The sequence below is a fragment of the Seriola lalandi genome, unplaced genomic scaffold, assembly GCF_002814215.2.
Source record: "Seriola lalandi dorsalis isolate HSWRI2012SDOR001 ecotype SW California unplaced genomic scaffold, Sedor1 jcf7180002052086, whole genome shotgun sequence".
Lineage (NCBI taxonomy): Eukaryota > Metazoa > Chordata > Actinopteri > Carangiformes > Carangidae > Seriola > Seriola lalandi.
In genome coordinates, this window is record NW_019522639.1 from 122,314 (window position 1) to 135,132 (window position 12,819).

The following is a 12,819-nucleotide window of genomic DNA, read 5'->3' on the forward strand; positions in this document are numbered from 1 at the left end:
ACACACACACACACACACACAGAAGAGGCTCGCGCAGTTCCTTCGTGCTGCCACCTAGGCGGCGTTTCCGTTTCACAGCTGTGACTGTTGTGCAGGTGCCTCGAGGACAGTCACGTGTCGAGATGGTTGCAGGTTGTTTCAACACCTGTTCTGCAGCTGTTTGAAAAATACATACTGTGTACTTTTAGTTTTGGAATTTCGGTGCATTTACCCAAAGACTGTTTTATAGTACCAGTATATATTACTAATAGACATTAATATATCTTGTCAACTATATTTGTTTTATCATGTTTGTTAATATATTCAAATACAATATAAGAGCATTTTCTGCAATAGGCTACTTGCATGTGTATAGGGTTCAAAATACAAGCTTTCTGTGTACAAACGTAAGTCACTGTGTGCAGTATTTATGACCACCAATAAAGGCAAACCTATTGTATGACGTATTTGAAAGACTGTGTTTATTTGGCTCCAACAGTACAGTCATATGAAATGTCACCTTGAAATATAGTATTGTGTGAACACACAAGGGTATTCAAAGAAATGTCAATCAAGTGGGTAAAAAAATGAGTAACACAAATGCAGAACATATACTGAACAAATACCACAACCAAAAATTGCAGTTAAAAAAAAGCCATGATGTTGATTTTGTTTTGCAGTTTTGCTTCTGTACCAAGACAGTGTTTTATTTTTGAGAGTATGTGGGAATATAATTATTTTAGTAAGGCTGCAGTATATTGGGGGGTATAGAAGTGACAGAGACGAGTACTCATAGGAGACTGTGTTGTCCTTCAGCAAAATGCAGAGGAATACTGAGGATGTGACTTAGTCAATGAACCTAAACCAATACTTTTATTCTGAAAGGTTTTGATGAGTAAACAGTGATTAACATGTGTATGCTATGTTTCTTCAGAGGAAAACTTGACTCATGGCATTCCTGTAACTATAACTAATACACAGATGTCACACAGATATGAGTGAGTCATTTTGGAGCTCCTCACCAGCTCTGCTAATACTGACATGGAAATAAATGTTTGAAATCTTTTGGCACTTCTGCTAATAGCAGAATAAAACTAAATCTGAAACTTTAACAAGGAAACACAACAATCAAACAAACAAACAAAAAAATCAATCAAATAAAAAAAAGAAATCAATAAAAAAATTAGCTGCACATGCTAAAGATACAGCACCTTGTGAGAACAAATACTGTAACAAAGGCTGGACGTCAAAACACAAAATAAAAATAAAAAACATTGCAAAAAACGAAATAGTAAATATTAAGTAATGGAAATAACACTTTAAAACACGAGAGAAGGGACAGTTCTGAAGCGAAAATAAACCAATCTAAATTGAGATTTAATGAAAGGTCCGCGTTTATATTTGTTTCTTTGTCTTCTGGTAAATAAACATTTTCTTTCCAGGTAGTGGTATACAGGGTAGCATGACTGAACAAATGGAGCTATAGAGATCACAGTTACGTGATATTTCAGCTGCATTTGATGCTACACACATTAACCAAAGTATAAATTGCACTTCTTGTCAAATGAGCACACATTTTAACAGTACATTAATAATCCACTATACATATATCAAACTACATTCAATGCAAAGAGGAGAGAGAGAGAGAGAGAGAGAGAGAGAGAGAGAGAGCGAGAGAGAGAGTGAGAAAAAAAAGAGAAAGCATGAGAAAAAGCTGTGATATTTAACACGGTTGCATTGGCTGGGCCTGTCAACATTCAGGCCATCAGTACTTTGCTGTCGTAGTTAGCTTTCTGACACACTAAATTAAATAAAAGCAGATGTATTCCATCGTAAGGCCTATAATCTGAAGTGAATACACACTGTAATTTGTAAAATGACCAACTTCCTTCACACTGTATCATTTGCATAACATGCCTTAGTATGATCCAAAATTCTTCATATTAACAGAGACGCAGCGGAAACTGACATCAGAAGCCAAAACAACTGAAAGGAATGCTGTTTAGAACCAAAATGCCTTCATTTAAGAAATTATAGAAAAATAAATAATGTACCACTTAAAATACTTGAAACAAATACACAAATATATGCACAAAAAAGACTTTAAATTGTTACATACATAAAACCCCAACAACAATAAAGAAACCTGTTGTGTAGTTCTTGCCACTGGTAGAGCACATCAACTGAGCTGATGATGACCTACGATCAGTTAGCACCATTATAATCTATACAGATGTGCATCCATTCTTTATAATGATGAGATGAACTGTACAATCAAACAGAAACCATATGGGAATAAATCTTCTCGAGTCCACCTGTGGTTGCTGCTACATCACAACAAACTGTTGGTTTTTTTTTTTTCACCTCTGCCCTTACAGTAAATCATTCATGCATATTCCTAAAGTTGAAGAAAAGAACTGCGAGTATCACCTAGCATAGCACCCACTATGTCAGAAGGCAATTTGAATATAAGTAATGTGAAAAGATGACTAAACCGTGGTGGAAACCTAGCTCTGACCTACTGCTCCATTTATTTTTGCTCCATCTGATATGGAATGTGAAATAACTGGCCACCAGTTAGCTTGTGGTTTATTAATGGAAATTGACTCAACATTGTCTATCAAATTCAGCTTTTCTGGCACTGTATTAGCATGTTTTCATTATGTTTAAGACAATACGTAAGAAGTGTAACGCAACTGAGACTGTTCTATTCAACAAAATCTGCCTGTGTGTTCAGCTAAATCTGACTGTTGCTTTGTTAGAGCTGAATGAACCCCCCCCCCCCCCCCCCAAACCCTGCATGAAACAAAGCTGGATGTTCAGCTCCTCTAAAACAATGCTTATTTTCAATATCTAAGAAATCCATAAGTAATAAATTGTGTACATGCAGTGAACTGACAACACTGTACAAACAACATCCCATACAACAAGTCCAGAATGAACAAGTAGCATATTTGTTACGGTGCTGAACAATGAGCTTCTTCAAAACCACGAGTTAGATCAGAGGCTGTACAGTCAAGGTGGACACAATCTTACTGTATGCTCGGGCGAAGCTATAACCTAATGCTATTTCAACATCCTGTAAAAAGTCATGTGAAAAACAGTGCGCGATGTGTGTCTTTTCAATACTCTCAAACACAGCTTAACCCTTCTGAAATAAACACCATTCCAATAATTAAAAATATGATATAAAGTTGTACATTTCTGATAAAGGAATGAATAAAAGCTTGAGGCACCAAAGGCTATTATACACAAAATACAAACAATGTTTAAGAATGAGAGCAAAAAAAAAAAGAGAAATAAAACAAAGAAAAAAATATGATTGCATTCTGTTGACGCTCTCAGTAGACCCTGAAGCGTTGCCTGTCAGGAGAGGCAGATGCTCCAGCTGATCTCTATGGAGATCGATGAGCGACTCTCCTGCAGAATCCATTCCCGTGCTCAGAGGGGGTCCCGAGCAGGCCTGCTGTCCATTCTCAAATCCTTTGCGAGCCCGATTTGTTTTTCCTGTCGGTGCAGTGAGCCTGCCAAGTTCTCCCCTCTTGTCTGGAGACGTGTGCGGCTGTTGGGGGCACCACACTGATGATGCTGAGCCACGAGTGCAACGGTGAAAACCTGCTGATATCATACCCTCTGCAGGCATCACCACAATAAAGCAACAATAACCAACAGCTTTACTTTCTGGGGATTTTCAGGCTACCAGCCATGGCGTGACTCCCTTGGGAAGATTAAAGGAAAGCAAAAATTACTAATTCAGAGCTCTGGGTTTGTTTTTTTTTGTTTTTTTATGTTAGTGTTGCTGTTTTTTTTCTGCAGAAGCCATGATGCAACCACAAAACAGTGACATGTATGTACAACACATATAAATATAGTTTCAGTACACTACTCATGCTTTTGCAGGGGTCAGGGGTGCAATGTTCTGTTTGGCACAGTCTTTTTTTGTTGGTTTTTTTTTTTTAGTCTTCTAGAAAATGGTGCTGCATGAATGGTTGGTGAGCTTGTTGAGACGAAACACAAAACACCTAGCGTTTGGTGTTAGAGAGCCAGTCCAGATCCCCTTCCTTTCACTTCCTCCTCCTCCTCCTCCTCCCACGTCTCCTTTCACCCCTGCGAATCTGGCCGGGCTGCGACGCTCCAGTCTGAGCCATGCAAAGACTAAAGAGACAAGTTCTGCCGCCAGCCAAGGATCTGAACTCCACCACGACGTGGATGTGAGAGAGCAGACACACACGGTTTTTTTCCACACGGCGATGTGAGTAGAAGCAGCTTAGGGCGTGAAACTTGGGATGGTTATCTCTTTTTGTATCATCGTACACATAGACTTCTTGTTTCTTTTAGACTATTTTTCCATTAAAAAAAACTATAAATACCATAAAAGAAGCATTATTTACAAACTCCATGCGTTTCAGGTTAGAGTGATCACTGCAAGAAAAACACAGGAGAGAGAACGACATGAAGATGAAGACGTTTTCATTTGGTTTCATGACTGAGTTGTACAATCTGAGTGAGATTTTTCACATACAAACAACAGTATCACTATTAAGACAGAAAACCCATGCAGACATAGAGAAGCAGAAACCCACATGAAAAAAAACTGACACAGAGTGAACAAAATCTTTCTACACATACTGCGGTTCTATGATTGAAGTCTGTCATATTAAAGACAGAATATAATCATCTTACCTTCTGCCAGCATCCAGGCATTGGTAATCCATCTGGGCCCTGTTTAGAGAAGAGGAGCAGGGAAGAAAAAAGCAACTGTAAGACTGTAAGAGGAATTGGAAGGTTTGCTGTTAGTAATACATGTAGATCACACATGAGTGCATTTTATGTTAGTACACATAAGAAATGCCAGATTTTTATACATATGCCCAAATCACAAATTGGGAGATAACTGAGACTAAGAACTACTGCACTTTTCCAAACTGTGTCCTGGCAGGGAAATTTTGCACCCGCACAAATTGCCAAATCAAAACTTCAATTAAATCAAAACAGCAATTAAAAAAAGGTGTTTTTCTCATTCATTCATATAAATCATACTCTTTCTTTTACAGTTGAAATGCAGTTCTGTGCCGTCTCAAATGTTTAACTGTATAGGATTTCTGGGCATTGAAGTCCATTGCGTTAATTGAACTGTTTACATCACTATGTTGAGATATCTAACATGTAATTACATTTAGCAGTTTAGGGAAGGAAATACCAAAATGCAAACTGCACTAACTTAGTCCTTCAAGGTATTAGAAATGGGACCTCAATCAAAATCCCCTCCAGGAGATATAAAAGTGTGAATGTGACTGTGCTGGTTTGTGTATCTGCATTAACAGTGCAGATTACTTGTTTACTTGTCACTTCACTTGACTTGCTTTTGACTGTATCTGTGAATGTTACGATCAACTTGTATAAAATGACATGTGATTCATGCACGCAATGCACAGCAAAGTATTTCTCATGCATGGCAATACATGTTGATTCTATATGTTGGTTTTGTTTTAGTGTCCCCACAGATGAGATCCAGAACATTAGCAAAGTGAGCTGGGAAAAAGTAATATGATTTGGGGACGCTATAACAAAAGCAGGTGTTTATCTTAATATAATGTTATGGCAGCTGGGTCAAGTAAATGAATGAAGATGTAATTTAATGAAATGACAATTGTGACATGTGAATGTTTTTCTTACCTACCTACTATGGTTCTTTCATTTCATTGTTTACACACAGTATGCCTAATTACAACCAATGGTATTTCAAGACTTTTTCAGTACTACTCATATTTTTTAACCACACTGTTAAGAGCCTCCATGCATTACACAGCATTGATTCAGAAACAGAAAACATCATTTAAAAAAAAAAAACAATCACAAATTCATTTTTATCTGCCTGAAAAGATCTGGAGCAAATGTAATCTTTGGTTTCTCTCTTCTCGTCATGGTCTGGCCCAATTGGTACAAATACAGGAAGGGAAAAGGGAAGTTAACATAGTAAAGGAGGGGTCCGTGCGCCCGTAGCATGGGTAACTTATCAGTAAAGGAGTCTGTGTTAGCATCAGGTTAAAAGGTAACTGGTCCATGTAAGAATCAGCAAGAAGGAAACGGGATTTTAAGCAGAATGTTTTCTCCAGTTTTAATCAAGGGATTGAAAGGATTCAGTTAGAGGGATAGAATTACATATAGCTTATATCTATAATCATATGTTTATGTTGTATATTTGACTTGTGATAATGTGTGTAATCTAAAAAAAAGGCTGCTTGCGGTCAGAAAGTTAGTGAGGTAATTGTTGGTGTGTGTTTTTTTTGTTGTTTTTTTTTTTAATAAATGGATTGTAGTTGTATGCGTAATTCAACTAAGGTGTATTCATGCTTGGCGAGCTCTCCGGTCATGCATGGTTTTGTTTCAGTAATGACTGAAGGTGAGAGGCATGCATGGGTAAGAGGAGCAGGAAAAAGAGAAATACTGTACCAATTGGCATGGGGCATCCAGCCCGTCCAGACCTGGCTGCCCTGGTTCCCCCTTTTCACCCTTAAATCCCCGGAAACCCTGTTTGCAAAGATGACCTAGGAGTGTTACTGGGAGAGAGGTGGACGACCCTGAACCCCTGCATCTGTCCACTGTGGCAGACACAAGGGGCGGGGACGTGAGAGGAGCTGCCCTGTGAGCTTGCCGATACCACAATCCAGCCCAATTATATGTTTTCCAGTTTCTAATGGCATGTTTCTGTGTCTGAATTGCAAAGTTTCAGGAAAGTAATAGACTCTGTGTTTCAGTTGCTGTGGTCTGATGGAAGCTAGGTATCTGTTTCGCCACAGGGCGCTCATCCTCTTTTGGGACGACTGCTCTATACGGCTGGGAGAGGATTTCCATCTCACAATTGGGACATACCAATGGGCAGGGTGCATCTAATCCAGGGGCACCCTGTTCTCCTTTCTCGCCCTTAGGCCCTTTTTTGCCCTTCTTTCCCTTCTCCCCCTGTGGATACAATGGTTTGGTCAAGTTAAAATCATTTTTTGAACATTTGGGACAGCACTGCTATTAGGAGGGGAGAGATTAAAAAAGGGAGAATATGGTCCACAAAGGAGAAGGACACATCGTCAGTGTTAGATAGGAGGGGATACCAGACAGTACTGGGTATTCTAAAAACATTCCTCAGGACAGGAAGAGGACAAAAAAGGGGAATGATACAGTGGGAAGGAGTGGAAAACAGCTGATCGCCAAAAGGGGTGTCAAGGGCACAAAGGATGAGAAAGAGCAGCAGGGAAAAAACCTCCAGAAAGACAAAATTAAATTTACTACACACTGTTCACAAGTTCAAACTGTATCCCTTCAGAATAAAAGACGGGTTACAAAATGTTAGTGGATATAAATGAAAACTGAAATTAAATTATGTGAGAAGAATATTTTAGTAATAGCACAGGAGCATTTTCAGCCATGATGAGATGAAGTGGGTAATGTTCGGTATATAATTGTACTTGTAATGGTATGAATGTGCAGCAAAGTGTAACTATATTATATCTATATCTATATATAGATATATTTATATATCTATATATATCTATATATCTATATATATGTGCATGCAAGTGTTGTAAAAAACATATATTAGGACTCATAACTCTATTAAAAGTGCTATAGTAGTGCCTGTTTATTGTGTTAATTCAAAAGTAGCATCATAATCTGTCACATTCAGCGTTGCCAGTTATTGCTAAATACCTGAGTGAAGCAGTGATAGGATCTGTTCTGTGCTTTGAAATGATTGGTAAATACAAAGATTCACACCAAAGTATGTTTATCTGTGTGTTCCAAGGAATGGGATACAGTTTCTCCAAGACATAAAAACATCTAAGAAAACACGTCAAAAGTGTTAGTAAATGTCAGACATACAGATTATGCATTGGAAGATAGAATGTAATGTTTACACAAGCAAGGGAAGAGTTATCAACAGGCTCAAGAATTCAAGGAAGTGAAATGTTTCAGTTTATGTTCATGCATGGGAACAACAGAAGAAAATCAAATGTGAATTTTAAGAGCCTGTTGTCAATGGACTTGTTTGATCTAACATGTTGAAGTCACTTTTGGATGCCTAAAGAATGACATTGGACTTTTGATTTTGAGAAATGAGATGGTAAATCATTCAAAGGTGGAGAACAAAAGCTGATTTGAGAGGGCTGGATATGATATTATATGCAAAAGCAGCTTTACATTGTATAAAGCTCCAATTGGTTTGAGAGTGAGAATATCGAGAAGTCGCCGCTGCTACAAAACAAACTTAAAATGAAGCCAACTTGAACCGTGTTCAAAATATCTGCAAAAATAAAGGAATTCATTAGGATGCAGAAATATAGATCTCAAATAATTTAAGTGTTTATTCCTTCCAGCTACAATGTCACCACGTGTCGCAAACTACTTCAGTATAGAAACTACATAAACCCCTCCACAATTCCTGTCACTGTCCATTGACATCAGTCCTCTGTAATGTTAAGGGTTTTAATCGACAAATCACTACAGCATATCTACATCTACCTTTTCTCCTCTTTCCCCAACGTCGCCTTTCTCTCCCCTTAAGCCTGGCAACCCCTGCAAAGGTACAACTCCACTTAATTACTCTGGCTCTACTGAGCAAAGACAGAAAAGGGGTTTCCTGTCCTTACAGAGCTGAAAAAAACACAACAGGATCAAACTAAAGAAAAAACATCCGAAGCTTAGAGAAGGAAGGTGAAAAGCAAAATAAACTGAGCTCAAGAATGAGTGCATGGATGTGCAACTAGAAATAATTGCTATTGTTAATGCAATTGGCTTATAGATAGAAAAATCCCCCCCCCCCCAAGCATTCCTATACTGGAAAAAGCCATTTGATTCACTGTAACATCATTGATCCTGGTGGCTTTTTTTTGTCTCTCTGCCCTGAGCAAATAAAGTTATACACACTTACATCCAAGCCTGGTGTTCCGGCAGCTCCCTGAAAATAAACAACATATGCCATATCGTCACACAGCAAGAACTACTAGAGACAATATTTAAACTGTAGCAAAGATGGTAGAGGTGTTCCCGAAGGTGGTGTGGAAGTCAGTTTACTTAAGTGTGCCATTGCGATATGTGGGGAATGTGCCAGCTCGCGATGTGTGATTTATACTGATGCCCACTTTAAGTAAAATCCAGAGGAAATGCCTCTGAACATTAAGTGTGACTGGATCATTTAATATATGAGACCCTTTATTAGTCAGTAACTTCAAAATGCAGCACGCTACATGTGTGGCTGTTGCTTTTGTTCAACAATTTTTAGCTCAACTGGTAGGAGTTTGTGGCTCAATGTTAATCGCTTGGTCTCCTCTTGATCCAATAGTGTTGGTTTTTAAAGTCTATTTTTTAATGAATCAAAGGTGCTGCTGACTTATTTGCATGATATGATAATATCCTCATCAAACTTACAGGTAGTCCATAAGGTCCCCTTGGTCCTGGTTCGCCTGGTGCTCCTCTCTCACCCTAATACAAATGAATCAGTGTTACAATAATATAAATCAAACGCCATCACTTTGAAATGAACTAGTGCTATTAACCCCTAAAATAAAAGTTACAATATATTGTATCCTCAGTGAAAAAAAGGTCAAAAATAGAAATCCATCTTACTATGTCACCCTTTGGCCCAGCAGGACCAGCTGGACCTGAAGGCCCATCCATGCCCTGCAGAGAGTGGTGTTGTCATGGTGAGTTTACATCATTGGAATATAGCTGGCCTTTCAAAATAAAGTTGATTTTCCAAACAAACAGCAGATGGAAAGCAAGAATCATGTTTAGCATCCACATATGTACAATATTCCCACGTGGTTTGACCTACAACCAGCACACAGAGCTACGGCTGATACACGTGCATTGGCCACAAAGAACATTTACAACACTGCTGACACAGTTAATGTATGAGTGTGTGTTAATGCTGAGTTAATGCAACACGGGACAAACGAGAGCCTTGAAATGCCTGCTGTAACAGCTTTGTGTATGGCCCCATTCCTGTGAAGTAAACTCAGTGTGGCTTGTTTGCTAAGATCTAAAAAATCCAGCAGAAGCTTATGTAACTTTCTTTCCAGTCACAATGAAACACAATAAAAGGAGGTGACGTGGGTAAAAAGTCTGAGGGAAAAAGGGGGACTGTATGGAGGGTGAGAGGGAGAGAAGTAGAGAGAAGTTGGGTGGTGAAGCCTCTTGGTCACATGACACTCACCCTAATTCCGGGCTTGCCGTCCAAGCCGGAGGCTCCCTGTGTGGTTATGGAGGTATGAGTGACATGAACAAGGCGGGATTAGTACCAGATGAACACTGTTATTAGGACAGGTTGATGGCAGGGTTTACAACAACTAAATTACACTGTGTGTGTGTATGTGTGTGTTACGGGAAGCTAGTCAGCCCAGGAAAATGGACATGAGGACAGAAAATGGAGAAGACACACACACACATACACACACATACATACACACACACACACGCAAACACACAATCAACTGTGTGCACTAACACACAACCAAAAATCTGACAGAGCTAAAATAGAAATAAGGGTTTTATATGGATGTCTGATGAAATAAAGGCTCTGTGGCTGTAGATACCCTGTGGTGCATGGCTGTACTTACAGGGAGACCCAGAGGTCCACGATCCCCTTTGTGTCCCAGTTCCCCTCGCATACCCTTCACACCATGCAATCCAGGTTCACCCTAGGAAAGTGAGGGGGCGAGGGAAGCAGGGACAGGTGACACAGTTGCTGTACCTGCAGTTGCACCTGTATGTGTACTCACTCCTTTGGTTCATCCTTCACCCTTCAGTCAAGACTTCCCCTGTGGGTCTTTGCTTATATGCTTACTTTATATTTACTCTCTTTAAGTCTGAGCTGCTGTAATTGTTATCTGCTGCTTCACCAGTGAAAGCCTAATATCTGCTATGTCTCCATTAGTGGCAGAAAGGAGAATTTAATAGACTGGTAAGTCTTTGAAGATAAAGGAAAAGTGTTTGCCACATACAGATATCTAATCTAAATGCTTCAAATGTTTATAAAAATTGCTTTAAAGAGAAGCTTTAAGGTTCATTCTTGACTTTGGAAAAAAAAACAAAAGGAGGAAGGCCATGAGATCCGATTAAAAGCTTTGGAAACAACAAGTAAGAAAACTTTGAGGTCTTCTTGTGTTGAGAATTTCTTTGTCAAAGTACCTTAAAGATGCATTAAAATGTGATAACAAGTACAGTATATTATAATGTGTATCAAGCATTTAGCAACTGCACAAGGTGTTACAATTGTTTAAAAATCAAATCAATCAAACACGTAGAGCATGTCTCTGCAAAACCTGGATTTGGATAATGGTCAAAGGAACTCAGAAAAGTGCCTTTCTTGGTTTAATTACTGTCATACTGACTCCAACCTTTTATGTAAAGTACTTGTACTTTTACTTTGACATTTACCTTTGGTCCAGGGAAACCATGGGGTCCCTGAAAAACATCACAAGGCAGAAAAATATTAGTTTGCAAAGCACCTGGTCGGTCTTTTCATTGATAATCATCCTTTATTAATATTTGTTACTTTCTACAGCGGGACAACTAGAACAAGTGCAGCACGGTGAAGTTTCCCACAGGCACAAGTATACGTTCTCTGCTCCATGTTCTACGTTTTTGTTTTTTGTTCCTAGGTGACTTTGTGAAAACAAACACAAGTCAAACTGGTATACTGGGCCACAACTATTCAGATGAAAGACGTAAACAGTACCTGACTGTTAGAAGCTATCTGAGGTCAGTAAGTGAAGGAAAGATTTATAATTGACTTATTGTTACATAAATCATAGTGATCTATATGTCTGTGTGTGAGTGTGTAAGTGTGATGTAACACCAGCACAGTGACGCCTCTTTTCATCCTTGAAACAAAAAGACAACATCAAACTATAAACAGGTTGGGCTTGTTCACGACTGGGAGTAAATATGTTATGAGTGACACATTACACAGCATTATACTGACGGTATAGGAAGCTGCTCAGAGGGCTCCACCTGCTAATATGGTCATGAATCCCTGTTTGTAGTTTTAAGTTTATATTATTTGATTAATTGAGTACTGTGATGTGCCAAAGGTTATTACAATATATTGTCCACTGATGATAATTGTTTTAAAAACTCACCATGGGTCCTGGTGGTCCATGGGGCCCTGAAGGCCCTGGAGGGCCGATAATCTGCAATATATACATTTTAGTACCAAATTATGGTTCAACTAGTGTATAATATTTATATGTATTATATACTGTATATATTAGGAGGATGTAGGATTTCACTTTACAAGTTTGCAATGAACAACATCTCTAATCTCTAACAAGCAACTGAATATATTTATGGAAAGTTGAGTCTTTAATGTGACTTACTGAAGGACCCTGAGGACCAGGTAGACCTAGATCTCCTTTTTCTCCTTTTACCCCATTGACACCCTGAGGAACAAAAGCTTCATGACACATGTGTAGTTTCTATCTATTAAGATAGACAAACATTTCATGTGACTATAAACATTTCAGACTTCTCAAAGGCCGTTGTCTTAGAAAATATTTGGAAAGAAGATTTGTAATTCTTACGGGTAGGCCAGGTAAACCAGTTGCTCCTTTCTCCCCTGAAGCGCCAGGCATTCCCATGTCTCCTTTTGAACCTTTGTAGCCCTAAGAGAAGAAAGCAAACGTGTACACACAGACAATTAAAAAGGAACTATTTTAATTATTTACCCTGTGGATATTTAAGCAAATGCATGTTGTATGTCCTTTAAGTGTAATTTTGACTCAAATCCATAGTCTTAAAAACCAATTCAAAATCATCTCATCTATACATGAGAATATAAGATCAACTCAC

At 38.7% G+C, this 12,819-nt stretch overlaps 1 protein-coding gene across 1 annotated transcript in view; it reads right to left on the minus strand.

Moving 5' to 3' along the window:
• Positions 1-444: 444 nt before the first annotated feature.
• col25a1 (collagen type XXV alpha 1 chain) overlaps positions 445-12,819 on the minus strand; it is a 143,627-nt gene continuing 131,252 nt past the window's right edge. Inside the window, exons 26-38 of the mRNA XM_087172126.1 lie at positions 12,552-12,632; positions 12,348-12,410; positions 12,111-12,161; positions 11,407-11,433; positions 10,587-10,667; positions 10,184-10,219; positions 9,595-9,648; positions 9,397-9,450; positions 8,900-8,926; positions 8,491-8,544; positions 6,853-6,939; positions 4,663-4,701; positions 445-3,697 (exon numbers count right to left, since the gene is read on the minus strand). Of these exons, the coding sequence (XP_087028252.1) occupies positions 3,671-3,697; positions 4,663-4,701; positions 6,853-6,939; positions 8,491-8,544; positions 8,900-8,926; positions 9,397-9,450; positions 9,595-9,648; positions 10,184-10,219; positions 10,587-10,667; positions 11,407-11,433; positions 12,111-12,161; positions 12,348-12,410; positions 12,552-12,632 (681 nt within the window). The 3' untranslated portion in view covers positions 445-3,670. The remainder of the gene's footprint in view (positions 3,698-4,662; positions 4,702-6,852; positions 6,940-8,490; positions 8,545-8,899; positions 8,927-9,396; positions 9,451-9,594; positions 9,649-10,183; positions 10,220-10,586; positions 10,668-11,406; positions 11,434-12,110; positions 12,162-12,347; positions 12,411-12,551; positions 12,633-12,819) is intronic.